The sequence below is a fragment of the Galendromus occidentalis genome, unplaced genomic scaffold, assembly GCF_000255335.2.
Source record: "Galendromus occidentalis unplaced genomic scaffold, Mocc_1.1 scf7180000077086, whole genome shotgun sequence".
Classification (NCBI taxonomy): domain Eukaryota; kingdom Metazoa; phylum Arthropoda; class Arachnida; order Mesostigmata; family Phytoseiidae; genus Galendromus; species Galendromus occidentalis.
The window spans coordinates 737,317-759,171 of NW_003805074.1; the positions used below are offsets into that span (position 1 = coordinate 737,317).

Genomic DNA, 21,855 nt, shown 5'->3' on the forward strand with positions numbered 1-21,855 from the left:
GTGGTCGCATGTTTTCCAGACGAACAGACGACTCTCCTGAAGCTTGTGTGCGGATAAGATCGGGATCCGAGAGGTCAACATTTCAGTCAGTCCGTAATTCAGTCTGCCATCCAGTCAGGCAGTCATTGGAAATCTTCGGAAGGGCGGCAGCAGTAGGATCTTCAGAGTGTTCAGAATGGTACACGACTGTTGGGACGGAAGTGGAGTGAATCAGCTGACTTGGTGCGCGGTCGATGGGATTGAGCTGATCTGACGCATTGATTTCCCCCCTTCTCCTGAGCTGGAAGAATGGACTCAGGGAGGTTTTTCTCAAAGGGAAACGCGTCGGGTGAATTCGATAAGGATTTTGCCGCTCTCTCGCATGACCGGAGGTTGATGACGGGACTCGGTCGGAGGATTCGATTCGCTTCGGACGCTTCTTTCCACCATCAAGATTAAGACATTCGGATGACATGCGATAATTACTACGGGTTCTGAGTACGGATTACGATGGCCGAAGAAGCGGTGACTGTTCTCGGAGCTGCTATGAACTTGGATTGTAGAGACACAGGAGGCTGCCACGGTATGAGGGCTGCGAGCATAGCGAGGCCGGATAGATCGATGCTTGAAGTCGGTGACCGAAGTCATGGATGAACGAATTGTCGAACGATGCTACGAGGTAGTACCGAAAGAGGGTAGCTATACTTGTACAGCGGAATATAGTTGAATTGTCGATACGCGGAAAATGCAGAGATCCGGGGAAAAAATCCGCGAAGCATGGTATTTAGCGCGGTGGCTTCCGTGGCGGGTCGTAGCCACCGACAGATAGATAGAGAGAGAAATCGGCGAGGAAAAAGTACACGCGGCGGAGCCATTTTTGCGCAGTGCTCACCTCACGAAGCTACGGCTCTGGTGGCACCGAGACGACTGCTCGCTCGGAACGACGCCGACAACGCAACGAGACGATGAGGTCTAATCGAAGAAAAATATGATCATAATTTCCCTCCGCGACGATGGTTCGCTCATTTACTCGTGCGCTCCCTTGCCATCCGATCGAGCGGACCGGCTGGGGCACGACAACGTTGCGAGCTGGCGACCGAAATCGTGGAAAAAATCGGTTCGCGGACTAGAACAACGAGCCAGTCCAATGTTTAAGCGTGACTATCACGTGTAGGAAGCTCCAGCCCAGACGGGGAAAAAACAAAAGAGATGCGCGTCGGAAGTATCAACATCGATGATATGCGGGAACATTCGCCGCTCTGGGGAAACCAAACTTTAGCCCGATGATGAGACTTCCGAACATTTCTCGCTTCGATGAAAGTGCGTTTGGCTGATGTTTGTTGAGCGCTTCGCGATAGACGGACTTTTTTATGGGGGGTCTATAACCAAAACTCAAGCGGCCGTTCGCACCTGAGCACATCTTCTGGGGATTCATGGGTCGCCTAGATCCTAGATCTGGAATTTCGAGTGGCGAAAGACTTTCCTTGGTTGGGAGTTCGCATTCAGTAGTGCCAGCAAGAGAACGCGGGGACCCAGACTGTGGTAGTGGTAGGTGGGCGGGTGAAACGAGGGAAATTCAGGGGGAAATGCAGATTCCTCATGCAAGAAAGAGTCCTTTCGACTCTAACGTTTAAAGAAAGCGGGAAGTGTCCCGTGGGGTCATCACCACTTTTCAAACGTGATTCTTATTGATACGAATCGCGATTGAATCGGGTCGACAGCTAGGCGAACTACTCTGTTTTCTTTCCGCGTTTCCTGGAATTGAAAATACTCGTTCGTCCGATAGATAGAGAGATAGATAGATAGTTCGCTCGCTCGCATCTGGAGGAGAACATGAAAATAGCGTTTGTAATGGGACACTATCAAAGCAGCGGACATTTATTCAACAGCTGCTTGTTATTTTTTGCCGGCTCTCCTGCCGTCTCTTCGTTGGATTCCGCGAGAAATTACGCGATTCTGCGAATTTTTCGTTCATTTTTATACATTCACCAGAATCTCTTGCATCTTCTCCCGTCTTCATCAAGCATGGCCGTGCGGTGCCGATTCTCATATCTCGGTCATTCTCCACTGTTTCTCTCATTCTCTCCGAGTTCTTACCTTCACCTTCGCAATGACGTTATTTCTCCATCCGAGCGTTTTGTCATGTTATCATTCAAAACATCATCAATGACCGCAGTCGGCATCAGATGGGTGCACAAACCACGATCATTGAGTCATTCCTTTGTCGCGCCGAGTCGTTCCGATGCCAAGCTTGTTCCATTGGACCTCACCCGACAATTCTAGCAGGAATCGCGAAAAGACCAGAACTTGAAGTCCAGTCGGGAGGGTCGCATGATTGTATGGCCTGGGGACAAAATCTCGCAAGAACTCGTCGCTACTGGGTAACTCGATGTTTCGCTAATCATCGTTAGTGTACTCATAAATCACACTGTGACAAATCGTCCAACAACCGAGTAGCGAGTATCAAACAGCTGTGCCTCGTTATTACGATGCTTGAGCTACTCGAAAAGCGGGTGTTCGTGTTGGCACCGACTGGCCGTTCTACCAACGATTTTTCAGTCGCGAGCGCCGCACAAAGTGGGGCTGTGTCATCCATGTTATTGTCCAGCGGGATTAGCGGTCACGAGTTCTGTCAGCAGGACTTCTCAGAGCGACACCGCCCATGAATGCTCCCTGAGGCCACCGGAACGACACTCTATCTTGCTCCTATGGTTCCATAGCATCGATAGAACTTTGCCCATCGATGGCGAATCTCGGGAATTTCGACTCGCTGGTATTGAGAAACACCAGCTGAAATTCTATGGCCCGATGCGTAGATGGTTTCGCATGGAATTTTCAGGGTGAATTGCTGCTCTCAGGCCGTAATCAGATCAGACTCCCCTCGGGGCTCGAAAAACTCCGGAGGCTATCCTTTCGTAAAATTCAATAAAATTGCTCAACGGAAAGCGATATATTCGTCGCTAGCTCAATGAGAGCTCTGAGAAACGCGGGTAAGCGAAGCTGAGACGAAACGAAAATCCTAACCAATCGGCTAGTGAGTGAGCGCGCCAGCCAAACAGGGCCAGCGAACAGAAGGTAGATGGATGGACAGACAAGGGAATCGCGTTTGAAGCAGCCGGCGTGCATCGACCACTGGGTCAACCAATCAGTCCGAACGAATTCTGCGGCCAAAGACGCGGAAAAAGCAGCGCCGTCTCGTTGATACGCTGCTCCTCCTTTTTCTCCATTTACCGATTTCGAATACACTTCACTGTGGAAACATTGTACTTGGGATCCTTTATTTGAAGGAATCGAGTTCGAAACATCAGAAGGTCTGAAGAATTGTTCCCGCGAACTGACGGAGCTCAGGAGGCCTGCGATCTCAACCCGACTGATCGAGGCTACGTCCATGTTGAAATCGGGTCTGCGAGTCATACTCGGGCCATCCAGCGGCCGTTTGTCGCTTTCGGAGTCCATGAAATCTCTCACAATCGGATCGCGGACGCTGAGCTGGGCAGTGGATTAGAGTTTCTTCATTGCACCACAGAGAATCAGTGGTCATCGTCCAATCCGACCTTGATACTTCCTGTCACCTCCGGTGTGGGCCTTGAGTGCAAGCGAAGTCATGCTCCATCTTGTCTGTTCGTGACGTGTCCTCTTGATGAGATGATTCGAGAACATGCCCGGATGCGAAAGACTATTCACCGAAAGACTAAGAGATTCAAGAAGGAGGAATAGACAGAGGAAGTTATAGACAAGGAGTTTCTACCGATACGGCTCGACGGGAAGCGTCAGTTCCTCTCCCAGAGGGCTCGATGATGCTCAGCTTCGGAGGTCATCAGACGTCTTCACCGAGCCCACCGAACGTAGCACTCGATAAGGGACAGCCCTGGATAGTCTTCCCCGCCCCAGGAAGACTTACTTAGTCGATTCAAGAAGCGAATCATAGAAGCGGCGGCACAGACCGGAGAACGAGCTAAATCGCACTAGATTCCAGCTGGTCGGACTTTTTCGGAATCCATCTTAAAAATAAATCGCACCTCGGCTGACATCCGCTGTGGGTGCTCAATTCAATGCGGAAACTCCTCGCTGGTCGCTCTGCCTTTTCTACGGGGGGACTGGCAAGTTTTGATGCTCATTTTCCAATACGATGAAGTGTGCATCAGACGTCCGATGGAACAATGCTGGGAAGCGCACCGACCTCGCGGTAGACACAGACTCGTAAGTGATGACCCGCGACGATGGCTTGACATCGTTGACGAGAGCCCGGCTGTTGTCACGGTCCAGGCCGCCGCCGCGACTGACAATTAAGCCATTATGGCACCGGTTTCCATCGAAGCTTCCACGCAGCCCACCGAACATTCGCATCCTGGTTCACGGTCTGCCTGCATACATATCTCAAGCCTTAACGTCGTTGGAGCCGTATAATCGGTATCTCCTCCGGAAACCATTCCGAAGACTCCATTCGTTTTCCGTCTGAACGTTGGAGACCCAGGAATCGCAGGAACCACGAAACTTCCCGCGACCGTTTCCGCTAAGAAAACTACCACCTAGTTCTTCCTCGAAGTCTTGATTAATCGTCGGGCGCTGGGAAGCTCCCTCCGTATGCCGTATGGTCAAATGGAAAATGTTCATAATGTGAGCAAATAAATTACGCAAAGATTGTCGCCTCGTTAGCAAGAGCCGTGTGAACGGCTGTGTGGTTAGTTTTGTGGTGGAGTCATGAACTTCCCGAAGTTAATAATTTGAACTCGGGAACTTTCGTGGATTGGTAGGAGAAGTTTTTTTGCGGAACTAAGCGGACGCGGTCGACTTCCCTCAGACGAGGTAGGGTACTCATAGAAGAACATCGAGAACAGCCAGAACATTCTCTTCGTGTTCGGAGCACTCATCAGGAGGCTCTGTCCGGGAATTTGCTCCGGAAGTGGGAGGGAGAAATCCCTAGGCATTTGATAGTGCGGTCGAAGATACGCGGATAGGGAGATAGACGAGTCTTCATTGAAACTGAAGCTCTTGCCGACGAGGCTCGGCCTCCCGTCTGGAAATGGGAAGAGAACCATGAGAACATCATTTGCGCGTCGTATTGACCCGGAGTCGACGGAGTAAACCATCAAGTTGAAACTTCAACTCATTGTCCCAAGAAAAAAATGAAGGAGTCGAATTGAGCCAACGGTGAGCTCCGTACGTCTATGAGGAAGCCCGGTCACCGTGACGATTCCCAACAAGCTAAGGTCAAAGCTGAAGACGTAGGTGACGAAGAAACGTCAACGTATGGAGCTTCTGTATACTCTTCTCACTTCGCGGAGCGAGTCAGGAGCGTGACTGATCGATGAGTATGCATCTCCAGTCAGAAGCCTTACACGTAAATCCCTCTCCTCCAGAAGACGGCTGTCGCGGACGGAGGTACCCGTCGCGTTATTCGTTTTGCTGAAAACTCAAACACCGCCCACTCAGAACACCATGCAATCAGCCTATAAATTTCACCTGGAGATCGACTCGAGAACGTGTATAGGGACTCATATGGAATGTTCAATATCGCGGATAATCCGCCAGTCTTGTCCAGGATAAGTCCTATTCAGTCATGAGAGTCAATATAGCATCACTGGAATGCGCACGCGCGAAGGTACCTTCTTCGGCGCAGCGCCGGCCTCTCCAAGACTTAGCGTCAGCTGTCTCGCGTCAGCTGTTTCTCCATCATCCGGTCGAGACCAGAGAGATGTTGAGAACACTGTGGCAACCACAGTAGCGACAGCGGCGGAAAAACAGGATGCTGACCGATGCCCATCAACACCCACACGAAAAAAGAATCGCCACGAGGCTGCCCACGAAAGCCCCGGAAGGTCGGTAATCGAGTTAAAATCCCGAACGGGATCGAGTGACGATCGGAGGCTCATTCCCTCCATCCTTGACATCATCTGTTCTCCAGAGATTTTCCATCACTTCGGACACCTCCGGGAGACATTCAGGTCTCGCGCAGCGCCCTGCACGTGAGCTCGAAAAGTTCAAAGCGTCTTCACTTCCCGCGGCCCGGAGCCGCACTAGTGCGCCACAGCACCTATTGGGTCGACGACCTGATTGGTGCTCCTCGATTTTTCTCGTACGCTAGAAAAAAAATCATGAGAAAATTCGCTTCCTGGGATTTCCAGTCATTCACATATGTACCTATGGATTGACTATTATCGGCGACTCTCTGAGCGAGAAGTCATCGGAGCAAGCATACCTCTTGCGGAACGATCTCGTGCGTACGAGACTCCACGAAGACCCCGCTCGAGCCAGAGAATGCTGCAGCCGGCAGGAAGGTCCAGCCCATGCATGCAGGGGAAAGTTTGCGTTCAGATCTTGCTTCCATGTGGGTACATTTGCTCTGCGGTCCGTGTTCACCAGATGCATTGTGCTCGTTGCGGGGAGCACTCTGTGAGCATCGTCTTAACCCGGGGAGAACCACCGAATGACTTTCTCTGCGTGTGCCACGTGCATCGATATTGAGAGAAACGATATCGGGGAACAAAGCATCTTGGGTTTTATCTTTTCTCAAGGATCTAACATCTCCCTATATTCTCATTCCAGGCTACCCTGATCGACAGCAATGGCGAAACATGGAGAAGCTGGCAAATTCGTGACGGTCTTACCCATCTCAGAGAAAGGCACGAGCCATGCCCAGATCCGGAGTCATTCCGGGATACCGCTACCGAAGCGGCCCGCAAGCGCTCCTAATGTCACAGTGCTCGAGGTAAGATTCGATTCTCTCTCCTCCGTGTCCACGAAAGCTCCGAACGTCTTCTTCCTACTCCGTGGAGTGGTGGATCCGACCATGCGAATTTCGGATTGATGCCAGGTAATGGACCTGTCAGAAGCGATACCGATATTCGTTTTCCCTAGTCCCGAGTCCCGCTGCATAATGCATACTCACCGACGAACCACCAGCGATTAGCGCCATGATCGTGTGACATTTGTTGTAGACAGACAATGGACTCTGTGTCAGCTCAGATGCTTCCAGAGAACCGTGGTGCTTACATTAGACTCGGATCTACAAGACCGGACAAAGAGGACGTTTGCAACACAAGTCATCAGAGGGCCGCGGAGACGAATATATGCGAGACGAATGTTGATTCGAGCCCCTACGATATCAGAAAAAATAAATTTGACTATCAAGCGACGAATCACCGATTTCAGGTCAAAAACACAGCGGGACCATTCAATGGAACCATGGCTAGCGAGGTTCTTGACCACGCGACCATTTACCGCTTACCCGGGGAGCGCCTCGGAATGGCTCTGAAGTTCGTCGGAGGCACGAACGCTGGGGACACCGTTTCGAAAGTTTTTATTCAGAGCATCAATCCGGAGAGCCCGGCGTCACGCGCACAGAGCAAATTCGCTCCCATAAGGTAACGATGCACCTACTCGATACATTGTCTCATGCTAGGAAAGCTCGACTTCCCGACGATGAGACCGGAACATTGTCTATTGTAGTGAACATATAGCATTGAACATATAGTACTGCGCTGATTTCCCATGCTCTGATCGCGAGCGTTGCCTTAACGCGCGAACCTCACCTCAAACCGTTCTGCTTGATCCATTCTCCAACTTTCACCTTGGTATTTGCAGGGAAGGCGACGAGATTCTGAAGATTGGCGAGCGCGAGGTAACTTCAATGACCAGATTGGATTGCGTGACCTTGTTGCGAGACGCGCCCGTGTGCATCAATCTCGTCATTCGCCACATGGGGGGCTACATACAACTTCCTGTCGAGCCCCCGACGGCGACCGACACAGCTCGCAACAAGAGGGAACCTCCCCCAATACCCCCACGGAAAACTTCCGCGGAGTCACCCCCTATCCTTGTGTGAGTTTTTGCCTTGACCTCAGAATCTGCCGCGGTCAATCGGCTATGGTCGTAGGGAGTCAAGCGACAGCGGTTCTTTCTCAATTATCATTGCGAATTACAATACATCCCTTTATAGAATGAAATCACAATTTCTCTCTGTCACCTGGCAATCCTCGGCGCTTTCCTCTCCGGACACGCTTCAATTTTTTTCAATCGATGCTCAATCGCCTGAGTGAGGTCAAGATATACTTTTCAAACCGCTCCGACGTATCCTCTCCGCAAGATTCAAGTTCTTCTCCACTACCGCTGTTTTTTTCTGAAAGTATGAAACCTTTCCAATATGATGTCATCACAGCTCTACAGCGCACGAAGTGCCCTAACGACCAGTATATCATGCTATCAACTTACAGTAAATCTCCGTCAACGAAGAGCCTGGATCGAATAGGCAACGGCTCGATCGTACGGCCTTCGATTCCACCGCCTCTACCTCCGCGAAAGGTATCGAAAGAGGATACTACGAATCAGTCTTCACCGGTTGAGGTCAGATCGCAGAGTGTGCCTCCGCCGCCTCCGCCGCGCAAGGACGATCACAAGCTCAATCAGCAGCGTAAGCCGAATCAGATGATCTTCTGCACTTCTATTTGTTCATTATGAATGACAACTCTATTCCTGCGAAGAACGCGGGGGAAGAGAATTGTTCGCGCGTCATCGCTTCGATTGAGGCACATAATGTCAACGCAAATGAAGAGGATAATTCCTTGTCAGGGACGACATATTCTGCGGACGAGCCAGATGGTGCACGGACTGTTCTCCAGCGAACACGGAGTGCGCCTTCGTCGGAGGAGAGACCACGGTTTCTGAGGCCTGCGGAAGCCGAAGCGTATACGGATCTCTTCGCCGACGATGATGATAATTACGTCGACGAGTCAGACGATACGGCTTCATCGGTATCGACCGTGATCGATAGGTTGCACAGGTGATCCTCGCATATTACAGCCCTCACCGGCACCATTTCGTTCCACTTCATCCACGATCCCTGTCCACGGTACCTCATACAAGCCGTAACTCATAAGATCTATCTCAACAGTCGGTCGTCTACTGCGAATTCGAGCTTTTCTGAACACGCCTATGGTTACGATAGACCGCCTCTTCCGCGTTTCGAGCTGGAAAGAGCGATGCATCCGCTGATGGAGATGGAGCAGAAAATGCCTGAAGTTCCTCCACGTCCGAGCGTGCAGAAGGTGGGTTACCAGCACAGATTGAACGTCAACGAATACTCGAACCACTTGCGGTCTAGGTGCTTTCGGCCGTGGACTCCGCTCCGGGGTCGTAGAGTTCATCTTGAGCGAAGCATGTATCGCAAGCTTTGATAATAATGCTATAACGCATGTATGATAAGTCAGGGTCTAGAATGAACCGCCCAGAATTCACTCGAAATATGGATCGAACACATGAGCCGGGAAGACACACATCAATCTCGATCAAAATGAGCCATGGTCATTCCGAGAGTTATGGGCGCGAGAATCCCCGAGGCCCGCCTATTTGATCGCCGACATCTATCGAGCCTGGAAGATTGAAGCTGATTCTCCGGCGGTCGGGGGGAGCCCCATTCATGGTCCAGCTCATTGATAAGTCGAACCCGTCGGAAAATCGAAGATCCCAGATCTCACTGCGAACCCTTAATTCTCTTTTCAGCTCCAAGCTGAGGACACCGAGCTCAGTGAGACTCCGGATCCACAACCGGCGGCGGAGATATCCGAGGTAGCACAGGAAAAGATATCGGAGCGTTCCGTTGAAGCATCGAAGAGTGTCTCCGCGACAGCCGTTGGGACCGAAGATCCGAAGTGCCAAATAATAGCTGCCAAATGCCAGAGTCCGCTGCTCGATGGAGAATCCAAGCGAGCTCGGAAAATCATTGTTGAGCCGTAAGTGTGTGCAAAGGATTCTGATTAGGAGCGTCCTTGCGGGACTTGCTGATCGGGGATTCCACCGACGAGAGATGTCAGAGGCCCCAAATGCGGAGCGCAAAATTACCAAGACAAAAGACAAACATGAGCGTCTCCAGCTCGGATCATGGAAAGTTTGAAGATTTCTGTCGATCTGTCATCGAGGTCCTAACTGTGTCGTACAGGTTCGGTCACGGAGTGAGAACTCGAACGACTTGGCAGGCAGACCGAATTTCGGAGGCGTGTGTAGAGACAAACAAAAAACTCGGTGTGACGCGCGCTCCTTGTTTCCCCGTCCGCTCGAGTTCCTACGGTTGAAAGAGTAGGTTGTTCGTCTTCGTGAGTGTTTTCATCTTGTTCACCGGTCATTCTCCCCTCTAAAAACGGACGCCGCCTCAACGATGGCACTCAACGTGGAACGGCTACAGACTTTTTGAACCGTCGACAGCTGTCAGTCGCTGCCGGATTCTGGAACGTATTGATCTGCGGATCCCAGTCGGCAGCAGTCTCGGGCGGAATCGATTGCCTGCTGGAGGGTTCCGGAATCGCGGAAACCGGTGTCGAAAAGCCGAATTCATGATGACCACGTCTCCATGATAGATCCCCTGATTTCAGTCCTGTGCTTCTCGACAAGCCGGATCTGGAACCGATGCTCCAAGACGACTCGTCTTCCTCGTCGTCGGAGGACGACCTCGTCGGTATGGAACGCTGTTCACCGTCGGGCGACTCCTTCAACTCGTCATCATCTTCGGCTGGGTCGGTTGTGGACGCATCTTCGCCGGTCTCGAGCAGCCCCACGCTCACAGATCTGAGACGCACTACTAGCAGAGGAGGTGATACCGTCACCGAACCTCTACGAGACGTCGTGGAGCTCGCGAATCTCCCTACTCTGGAGCTGGAGAGAGGTGAGTAGAGTATGCAGCTGCGGATCTGCAGAGCGATTTTTAGGTGCCAAGCAATAATCTCGGGATTTGCGTTCCCGAGCTAGGCGGAATTCAAACGCTCCACGGTGAAAACATATCGTCTCGGTTCAACCCGACCTGAAATGAATTCCTGCATTTTACATCGAGCTCCGAGCGATGTTGAGGGATCGATTCAAGTCGACCCTTTCCGACGAACGATTGCGCGGTGGACGATAATAATTCGCCAATTCGTGAGATAATCTCAATTTTTCTCGACTGATTCTCACTGCGGTCGGGCTTTCGAAGCTGGTCGGCTATTTATATCGTGGAACGAGAGCCAATTCCTTCATGTTTGTTCGGCATCGATCGACTGTACATATTCGTTCCTCGATACGATGGTCGTTAGTCTGTTGATTTATTCGTTTCTGGCTCCCTTCGTCACGGATCGACGATAATATGCACTTGCATCGATGCCGCTGAACGGATGATCGCGATCGAGTTGACGGTGCTCGCTTCAGGTGTTTGTTCAGACACAACACGTCTCCCTGTTCATCCAGGAACAGGAATTCGTCATTATCCGCGGGAATATGCGCTTCGCTGCATCATCAAGGCAAGAGCCGGGCGACATCGGTGAACAATGGGTCAGCGAGCCACGAGGGCTATGTCGATTTTTCCCAATGGGGGAGGTCGAATAACTTTTCCCCATCTCTGTGATTCGAGAGCAGCGAATAGCGAGCACCGAAGTGACCGCGATGAGTCGTTACGACGAACTTGGAGGCTGGTCGACGACTGTTCGGGCGTTTGATCGGACGCACGGGCGTTCTGCTCTTTCGTCAAGCTTATCATCGTCGCCGTGTATCTCGCAATCGAGTGAGCGAACGGATCATCCCGGCGGAATAATAGTCGGCGTCCGGAGCTACAATATAGGAAAATATAGCGTCGTCGGTATCAGTGTTCATCGTCGACGGCCCGTCGCCGTGACGTCCGTTCGCTATATGTAAGAGAAGATTGATTTACGTTTCTGTGGCAACATGTTTGCGGTGGGCTGGTGCCATTGACTCGACATGACTACTACATGTGCTTTGTCATTTCGACCGATTCTTCGATCCAGCTAGGAGTCGGTCATTTATTCGTCGTTGTCTTTCTGCGAGATTCTATGGGACGGGCTGTCCAAGATGGAAACTTGCTCCACTGCTCTTCACGAGAAAACTTGCTACAGTAACAACGATCTCCTCGGAAAACGCTGTCAGCTTCTCTGAAACCACGTGTCATCGATGGTTTTTATTCATCGAACGCCAATAGCTGCTGAACCGGTGGAAGACAGGCGAGGCACAACTTTTCAGATTAACGAATGGTCCGTGAACGAAGTTCTGTGGGTGCCGTCACCGCCGCGAGCGACGTCGCTTTGAAGCAAGAAAGCAATCGCGGCATCAGTGTACGGAGCTCTTTCTGGAGCATCAGTCGAGAACAGCCAGACAATGATGTGCGTCCGGCTGCTTCCGACAGAACGGGAGGTGGACGACGACAGAGCTTCGCGGTGTGGGAGAAGCTGCCCTGGAAGTTGGAGCTCGTGGTATAAGAAAGGAAAAATTCTCGCCGGCGACGATTCGAGCGCGTTAGCCGAGAGACCCTCTGGGAAAGAGCCGGCTGACCTCGGGAAGCCCCCTCCTTTCCGCAGCATTGAATTCAATACTGCGGAAGCTTCCGTACAGTGAACCAGAACGTTTCCGTTTAATATGCGATTCAGCGTACTAAAAAATTCAGGGGAGAACAATGATTGTTTCTATTCACTCACTGTTCGGGTTCACCGAAGAGTTCCGCTCACGACGTTCCGAACAGGGAAGCTATTTTCTGCGTGAAATTCATCTTTATCAGATGCTGTAACCCAAAGAGAAGCTCACATCGTTGAATAATGGACAAGAGACAAAGAGGATTTCCGCCGAGCGATCGAAGGCACGCGTAAACGCCGTCTTGGCAGAAGCGAATCGCGGAGCCCAAAAGCTCTGTGATTCGACTTCCCGACCTCGAACCCTCCGGAGTCCCGTAGGCTTTGCTCAGGTCAAGCTTTCCTTTCGGAAGCTCATTCCATGATCGATTAGGTGCATCGAACGGAGAAGTCCCAAAAACGTCCGAGTGCTCCATCACTGAAATATGGCAATTTCCATTCGAACGTTTTAGGAACGGCGTACGCCGGAGTGGGAGTTGTCTGCGCATGAACGTACAAGGCAGACTTAATGAGCTACGACTCTCCCACAATGTACCTCAGCGGAGCCTCAGCATCCTCGCCGTTCGCAGACCGGAAGGGTCGAATGCATAGGGGAAGGAATTTGTGAAGCGACGGTCGCGCGTCGCACGTTGTCAGGCGTAGTTTCAAATTAATAAACAATGGCATCGGGCTGGCAAGGGAAAAAAACGGTCGGCGGCCGATTCAGATAACGCTGCAACGCCCCATCGATTTCAAGAGTGTCAGAGACCTCGCTCGCACTTTGTCACAGACTGACACGCTATGTGAGCTCGCAAAGCGAAATCAATTTAATCGGATTTTCACGCTTCCCATCGAATTAATATCGCTATTCGCTTCGTTCATGAAACGATTTTGGTCGCGGGTCACATTGACATTCGATTAGGAACATGAGCCGGACGTCGCGAGAGGCTTCATCTGAGGACTTCGATAGTAGAAATGTTTGTTTCGATTGCCTCGGGTCATGATTATTATCTTCTCGTAGAGCTCATCCGAGCCCAGAGCCGAACACGAGGAGGGGAAACTCGGAAGCGTCTCTTGATTTATTCTGGCCCCGAGAGAACCTTCGAATTGAGAGAATCGAGCGGTTCGCCTCGTGTTCGCTTCAGGACGTTCCCAGTGACATTCGGTTGCTGTTTGATAGCTGTGCGATTTTCTAGAAATGCGCGAATCGGTGAGCGTTCTCGTTCACGCACGGGTCTTCCCGCTTGGGGAAATTCTGGACGGCTTTCAATGACATGCACATTGTGTTTTTCCTTATCGGTTGCCTCGCATCGGATGCACCATACGAAGCCAGAGCGAAATGCTCCTTGATTGACCAACTTCTTCCTTTTTGCATGACAACGATCTACATCGGAATGTAGAATCGGGCAGCGCACGTTGAGCGTCCAGGCAGGAATGCTCCATAAGAAGATTATTCTTTGGCAATTCGGATAATGATTTTGCGAGTGCATGGAACGAAATCTGCGATGATGAGCCGTAATGGGACCCGACGCGCTATCTGAATCTGCATATACCCCTGATAAGCACGAGGAGAGCATTGTTGTAGACAAGAAGTTGGAAATTCGATTTTCTCCCTGGTCTACAATTTTGGCAACAAGCTGAACTGGACAAATACGAGGAGGAGTATTCTGGAGACGATCCGAACTTTTGACACAGAAAATTTCGTCGACAACGCAGTCGCTACCGCTTAGTCTGGCATGGATTAAGCGTATGGAGCTTCTGTTCGCGAAATCTCGTGATGTTGGGATCGGCGTTAATGTGACGAGTTCCTGCACCCAAGTGAGTCGGCTCGAAAAGTGACTTCGGATCGAGCCGCTGGCCGTACGGCCGCGCTCGATGACGGGAGGTGAGCGCCGTGCTCGTTGTGATCATCCTCAGAGCACGCGTTCGATCTTCCCGCTCGAAGACGGCGTCAATCAAGGCGAAGGGAGTCGAGTCCGTGACGTCCGAGCGGTCGGCAATCGGTCAACGCTATCAGAATTTTGATCGAGTTCCTTGTGTGAGTTCGGAGAGCGTTTTCCGGTTGAATGCCCTGAGTCGTTTCCATGAATTGTACCTCATGGAGCGATAGCTTGTTTTCCCTCCTTCATCAAGACGTACATGAACGCGGAAAGGAAGTCCGCCGAAATGATTTAACGGTGAAAAGAGTTTTCATTTTTTTGCGCCATTCCTCGCGGAATCTTTGCTTTGATGCTTTGTTCATTGTCTTCAGCTTTGTCCGCTGCCGGGATGCATTGTGCAAGCGGAGGCACGAATAGTAGGTAGTCATGATCGAGTGAGGCATCCATGGGGCCAGCCCACGAGCTTGTAATAGCCTTGCATGGACGCTGACTGATTTTCGATGACATCGGAAGACAAATTTTCTCGTGGAATCATTCAATCGACGAAAATCCGTCGGAGCCTACCCGTGTCATGGGTCGGTCATTCCATCGCTTTCGACTCTTGGCTTGTGTACTCGCTGTCGCCATTGTGCTTTTCGAGCTCCTCCTACTGGTCCTGGGCCTCGATTCCAAGCTGCGCTCGCTGTCGGATCTTGCGGGAAACGATCGACGCTCAATCGATTTTTCAAATGCTTACCCATCTATTTCCGCCGAATCGTCCTCAAATCTGCCATTTCATTCTTAACCCGCGTTTCATAATAAAAAAATGCACCATCTACCACATTTACCGAGTAAGGAGTCGTGGGTGCGTCCAACTAAGCCCGAGCAGCTTACTTAGACTCCGAGCTGAGTCTACGCCCAGAGCTGTTCGCGCAGTAATCACCGATTGAATTTAATTCAATTATTGTTAACTCGATGATGACCGCTCTCTAGTTGATCGGATAGGAAATTATTTGGATTCTCTGTGAGTGAGAGGATGGGCTGATAGAAGTTTGTTCAACTCTCTGTTAGGTCCGCATCCATCTGCGTGAATCTCCCGGAAACCCAGGAGGTTTCCGAGAAGCCATATGAAAAATATAAGCCGCCCCGTGTCGGATCCAGGCGTGGGCGCTGACGCTGTAACGATTGCGTCGGGAACTGAAACGATTATCCTACTCTCGCGCTCTTTCGTTTTGTTATTTTTTTCACAAAACGTCAACGAGCGACGTCGTCTGTCGTCGGAACCGATGGAAAGGAATCACTCGATAAAGATCATTAATTTCTTCTTTTCCAAATCTCTCTTTCTACTCGAGAATGTGGCTCGAAGATCCGCATCTGAGGCCCCAAACGCGACGTTGACCCCGTTTGGAATCACACCAGGACGGCAGCACATTGAGTTTCCTTCTGACACAGGAGGCAAAAAACAAGCTCGTTGTTCAGCCACCATAGGAAGGCATCGGTCAGAAAAGAGAAGAAAAAACATACTCCGACTTGAACAATCGCTGTGAATTTTCCGCTCGGTCGGCTAAACTTCGTTGGCAACTGCGCGACTGGTCAACAAAGATAGAATGTCCGTCGGGGAGAAGAGCTCGATAAAGAACAGCGTGTCATCGGCTTGAGGTACATCCCGGCAGATTGAAGGAAAGATTTAATGAAAGCTATCTGCCCGTCATATCTACACTGAATCATTGCCCGTTGTGGGCTCGACCGGGCAGGGTAGTCGCACGACACGGGGACGCGAACCGAAGAAGAATAGTTCATGATTGAAGATTTATGTAAATCTACAAAATCATAACCGGCACCGATGCGTTATCGAGGAGCCCGAGCGCGGTCCCCATTCAATCACGATGTCAGCGTCGGCGGGGTAGCTTTCATCGTGAAGAGCAACAATCGGGACAGAGAGCGTTCGGATGATCGCTCCGTGCACTGGTCACCCCGCAGTAATCCGTGGTCAACAATGAAATTCTGGAGGATTCTAGAAGAGCATCGATGCGCTTCACGCAACCAATCGCAAGAAGTGAAAGTGCCGCTGCGCGTAAACGTCCAATAGGCGAAGTCGTCGACGAAGCGACCCATCGATCTACGCTTTGATGAGACAACGGATAAACGGGGGGTGAACGATAGAATCGACACGACGCCGGAGTATGAAGGAAGACGGACCAGAATGGGATGGAAGAAGAACTTTAATCCGAAAGACGGCTGCATTCATGAGCCCAACAATCAGACACCGTGACTTCATTCCTATCAATCAGTGACAGGGATCTCTCCGCTTCCACGCGTCGCGGACATGAGTTTCAGCAGGAAGGATAGCCGCGCGTCGGCTGTCCATTCGAACAAGCGAGCTAGTATGTATATCGGGAGGTGAATCCAATGGCTCTGGAACGATCAGTTTCCCATTTGCTGCCACTGAGCCGAGGCCTTGGCTCTGGCGATCCGGATCGCCCTTCCGTAAAGGCCCTGCTCAAGTAGTATTTCAGTTTCGGCGAGCGATCAGTCACACAGACGTTTAATAACTTCTTCCCCGAAACCGAAGCGATACACCGAAGATCGACTCGGAGAAAATGTGACCGAAAAAAAGAGCTCGCGAGCTTCATTGAGCGGCTCTTTGAATTTTGTTTGTGTTTTGAGCTTCACGGCGTCCGAGCGACCCTTCCAACGAACAAGCAGACTCAAAGAAACACGTCGGGGGTTCCGACGGGCGACGACAAGCTATCCTCATGGTGGTAATGCGCTTCTCGGCGATTCCGTGGCAACGATGCAGCTTGTTCGTCCGGCGGCCAGCGTAAGGTCGGACCGATGAACGAGAAGAGCTTCCGATTTTGAGGCCCCACACTTGACCACAAACTGCGAAGGGCTATTGATTTTTATGGTTGGGTTTGAATGTTTAAAAGCGCGCCGCTGCCGAAGCGCCGACGACGGCGGCGGCGACAGGTCAGCACTGGGGTCGAATCCGGCGGTCAGCTGTGCTTCTTCTCGTGCTTGATTCCAGCGGTCGTCGCTGGAGCACAGACACCACCATACGGTCGTTAGTCGCTGCGGCCAATGGTTCTTTTCAGAGGAAGGCACCGCTCTGCTAAACGATGCAAAACCTAGGGTGGAACGTTCCGTCGCTCCTCATGGGCTCGATTTTTCTCCTCGGACTCCTCCTGTCGAACTCACCGTGTGAACCTTGGATAGCCCGCGCGGTTTAGGTGCGTCGTCCGAGCTGTGTTGCACGCGTGTCTTGAGGGAATCTATAATTTATCGCATCGATCTTCCTGCGAGGAGTTGCTGACTACGTACGCCGACTCCCCTGACATTTTGGATTTGACTTTGATTCTCCACATCCCGGAGCTGCACTGTCCGGTTTCCCAGAGGAGACACGTTCTAGACGGAATACATTCATCTCGAAAAGGATACATTTGTTACCATACGAAGCTATTCCGATCTGGTCTGCACCGTCTGTCTTCGCGTGAGTCTGCTATCGACGGCGGAGCCTTCCAGAATTAATTTATCTCGCCGGAATATTCGCCTCGTTTCATTTCTCTGGGCAGTATCCTCACAATCGGACGAAATAATGCGACTTGCAGGGCTTGACGTGTGTTTGAATTCCATCGTCAACTCCCTTGAAAGTCCAATCAGGCGCTATCGATCGAACGAGCTGTTCACATTTGTCGAGACTGCCGAGCATTCCATTGGCTACAAGCGTTCTATGCTTTCAAAGCGTTTCATGCTTCTTTCGTTCATGCTCGTAGGGAGGCCGCAAGTTAGAATAACTCAGCCCAGGATTAAAGTCTTGTGAACGCTTTGCGGGACACAATGCGTCCCGGCAAGGGTTGAGGTTCTCGGATTAGTTGCCTTCCACCGGAACATCGACGAGCCAGCAGTAAGGCAGCTTGCGAACGGGGACATTCCTGAACCTCGACCTGCTCCAGGGGATGTGAAACCTGGCGGTGCCAAATCTCAACGGAACAGGGAATTCGGGATCGGTTTAGGCGCCTGCTAGAGTTATCGTACGCTTGCAACAAATCTGTTATATAAGAGTGATTCCGAATCGGCGCCCTCTCTCCCAAAAAGGCTCCTCCTCTCCAAGCGTCTTCGGAACTTTCGGTCCATCGCGGTGCCGGTTCATACTTGCAGTTCTTGTGGTGGCTTCTGACATCCCGTTGGTGTTCTGTGCGTCATTCGTTGTCTGGATACACGCGGCAGATCTTTTCTCTCTACTTTGAGCAAGGTTCGTACCTTCTTGGCGACCTTTCTAGGAGAGCGCCATTTTTTTCCGAACGATCGGCCCCGACGGACCTCCAGAAATCGATGGAGGAAATGCGGGGTCCGCCGCAGGGGTGAGCGGACGGGGAGACTCGAAGCTCGCGCTGCGTTTGATTTCCCGAAAGTACAATACGCTGATCTGGCTGCGCAGCAGATCGAGACTTGCTTCTCGAGCTTCATTTGCCAGATGAAATTCTTTCGCAGCTCCCGATGAGCGGAGAGTTTAGAAGATCGTACCTCAGAGCCACTCTCGATCTCATTCCGAGACTTGTTTCCGCTCAGACGGCGCTCGTCGATTCGCGCGAATCGCTGTTTAGACATTGTGAGTCAACGTCGAAAATGAAGACCTCTCGAACTAGGAACGAGGGCCAGACAGTTCATCTTCGTGAAGAATGTTCAGATGCCTTGCTTCAGTGGCAAACCCATAGAGCTCTCGGAGAAGCGACATTCCAGAACTAGGCTGAACGCCTAGTCCATGGATATTACAATCATAGTTAAAACATGATTCATCAGATCCGCGAACCAAGACCGCGCTAGTCGTACGTCACGGCGAACTTCCCCGCTGACGAATCAAGAATTATGACTAATTTCCCATAGTCCACTCGTGACTCAGTCAGCGGAACGGGCCCACTCCGTCATGTACGAGACACCGCCTGCGAATGCAATTGATTCCCCTGATCGGACTGTACATCCTATCGGACTCGGATTCGATTCCGTTCTTCATAGCTTCGTTGCGGGGCGAGAAAACCTCTGACTCCCACATCGGTACATTTCTTAGCACTTTTTGGGTGGCTCCACACACATATCCCGAGCCACGCGAACAAAGGTACTACCCATTGTTGAGGAATCGACGATTGTCGATTCCAATGAATGTTGAATTCCCTTGTAGGCGAATTCGGTGCGAGGAACTCCAGTGTTTACGTTTGGGCGTAGGTTATCAATGGTAATGTGATTAGGCGGAGAACGCGGACCGTGACGATTCTGTAGCCGATCACTTAGCGTGATGAAGGTGTATACATGCACACAGTATTCTGGTTCCTATCTCTGCATCGATCAGGGATTTTGGATAGATCGAATGTGCTCCACCCGTTGTCTCGAAGCTCGGACGATCTTCAGAATTTCTCCGAGAAATTTTTCCGAGAATCTCCGAAAGAAATAGCCTTCGTTAGTTTCACAACGAATGCACGTTCAGATATTTCAGCACAATCGGGCAAACTGACAGACACCGAGATAGACAGACAGATAGCTCTGGTCACGAAGTTGGGAGCGTTTCGGAGGAAAAAAAGAAACCGAAAGGAAAAACATCGCCGTTCCACAAGATTTTCAAAATGTTCATAGCAAGCGATAATCAGACACTTCGTGGCATTCCGAATTCTATATGGGCGCTCGGAGGTGTCTCCCCGGATCCGCCGCTGGAAAGGCTCAAGCGATTCATACGCTAGACGGGAGTAGGTACTCATTATGAGTTGTAAACTCTCCGATCCTGGCCATCATATTCTTGTCACTCCCTCCCTATGCCCTCTCTGGGAGATACGCCGAACCTCACTGACTTATGTCAATGAATTTCGAGCCGACACTCCAGTTCGTGCAAACGTAGGAAACATCAATCGATGCCAACACTGGAAGCGGCCGGAGCAACGAATGAGGAATCTGGGTAACACTATCCGTAGGCCAGCAAGTAAGGCTCCGTATGTGGCTGCCGCTGCCACCAGATTTGATGGCAGCAGCGTATAATACGTCGAAGACTTCGATCATGTCGTCGGGGTGGGTCGCAGCCTGTGCAAACGAAAGAGAGAAAGCGAAGTAGAACTTCCTTCTGGAATTGAATCACGTACGTTGACACAAGTCTGCTTTTGCGGCTGACGGAACCACGCGGCATCCACGTACCTCTTGCGGTTTCTGGAGAAGAGCATTACCGATTATCTCGTGGAAGGATTCAGGCAGGCAGTCAGTCGACCGACGGTGAATGGGAAAACAACCGACCACATGGCTGTCCGACTGACTGACTGACTGACTGACTGCTTGGCAAGAACATCACTGCCGACGCGCATTGCGTCAAACAGCGTTACTAATCGACTGACCATCAATACGAATCGACTCGAACGGATTGAAGTGTCACGCTGCTCGTCTTCTTTTCAAAATCGTAGTCTCGGTCGATGTGAATCCGCGCCTATGCATTCTGACATCTAATGAACTACTGCTATACCGACCAGAGATAGCAGCCGAAGCCCGATCTGGACGAACCTTATACACGGATGCCGAATCGCCGATCAAGTCATGCAGGATCTGAAATCTGAAGAAACTTGAGCGGGTGGATCTTCCGGACATTCCTTGGAATCTTTGTTTTCCATCATATCTTTATCCGCGGTGCCGAAAGCAAGCAAGTGGCTGTTGAGTGGTTCAACAGAGCTTTTGTCTCGAATATTCTCTCCGGAGACTGGACGACCCCTTATTGGGGGAACACCGATTGGTTCGCGACGAGTGCTCTTTGTTCTTCGGATCACCGTACGATGCACTGGTCTTGCTTCGAAACGGTGCTTCCGTGACCACGGCGACTCAAAACGCTGATGATGCTGATGACGATCATGACTTCTGACGATGCATGGAAATCGGGGGTGTCAGTCCCTGGAAGGTGTATTCATGCGAGCAAACCAAGTAGCGGACGACGCAAACTAAGCGGCGGACCGAGCGACCGCCGGGCAGGCCGGTGGACGAGGGCCACTGGTCAACTCCGATGGAATGTCTCAATATTCCACCAGAGCTCGCGCGTGGATCCCGGAATGGTATTTTCACTTTCCGAAATGATCCACGATGAAGAATTAAAGCTTTAATTCCCATGCGAAGTTTCGGGCTTCGGTCCCTTATCCTGTCTCGCCCTGGAGTTCCTCAGAAATGGACTTCGGTCTTTCAGTCGGTCCAAAACTTGCAAGAACCGGGAGGACCAGAGGAGAATGTGAGCGTTCTTGTTCGATGTTTTGTTTTCTTCTGAGTCAAGCTCGAACAGTTCCCAGATCGGCTTGATGTCTTTCTGCATTCCACGAGAAAAGACAAAGCTCTGTTCTGGGGATCACAGTTCAAACCAGAAACAAATGATGTGTGTAGAAATAGTCACGTTGGATAAGTGCGGACACCATGGCGGACGCTTTCAAAGAAGCAGTACGCTTGTGGTACCGTGAATGCTCGACTTGAGGAACGAAACGGTACGTTACGACCGTAACGCCCTCGCGAACTGCTCCGAATCGCGAAACGTCCCTCAGCGAAACCCCAGGTGTTAGATCCACATAAAGGCCGAAAAAAAAACCATGGATTCCCAAGGACCTCTTCTCACTCGAAGATCAGCGAAAAATCTGTGAAATCTTAACAGGTGTGCCCAT

At 51.1% G+C, this 21,855-nt stretch overlaps 1 protein-coding gene across 1 annotated transcript in view; it reads left to right on the plus strand.

The window, feature by feature from the left end:
- Positions 1 to 9,833: 9,833 nt before the first annotated feature.
- The window catches only part of bbg (PDZ domain-containing protein big bang), a 35,222-nt gene continuing 23,200 nt past the window's right edge, over positions 9,834 to 21,855 (plus strand). The window contains exons 1-2 of the mRNA XM_018638490.1: positions 9,834 to 9,913; positions 10,344 to 10,633. Coding sequence (XP_018494006.1) covers positions 9,834 to 9,913; positions 10,344 to 10,633 — 370 coding nt within the window. The remainder of the gene's footprint in view (positions 9,914 to 10,343; positions 10,634 to 21,855) is intronic.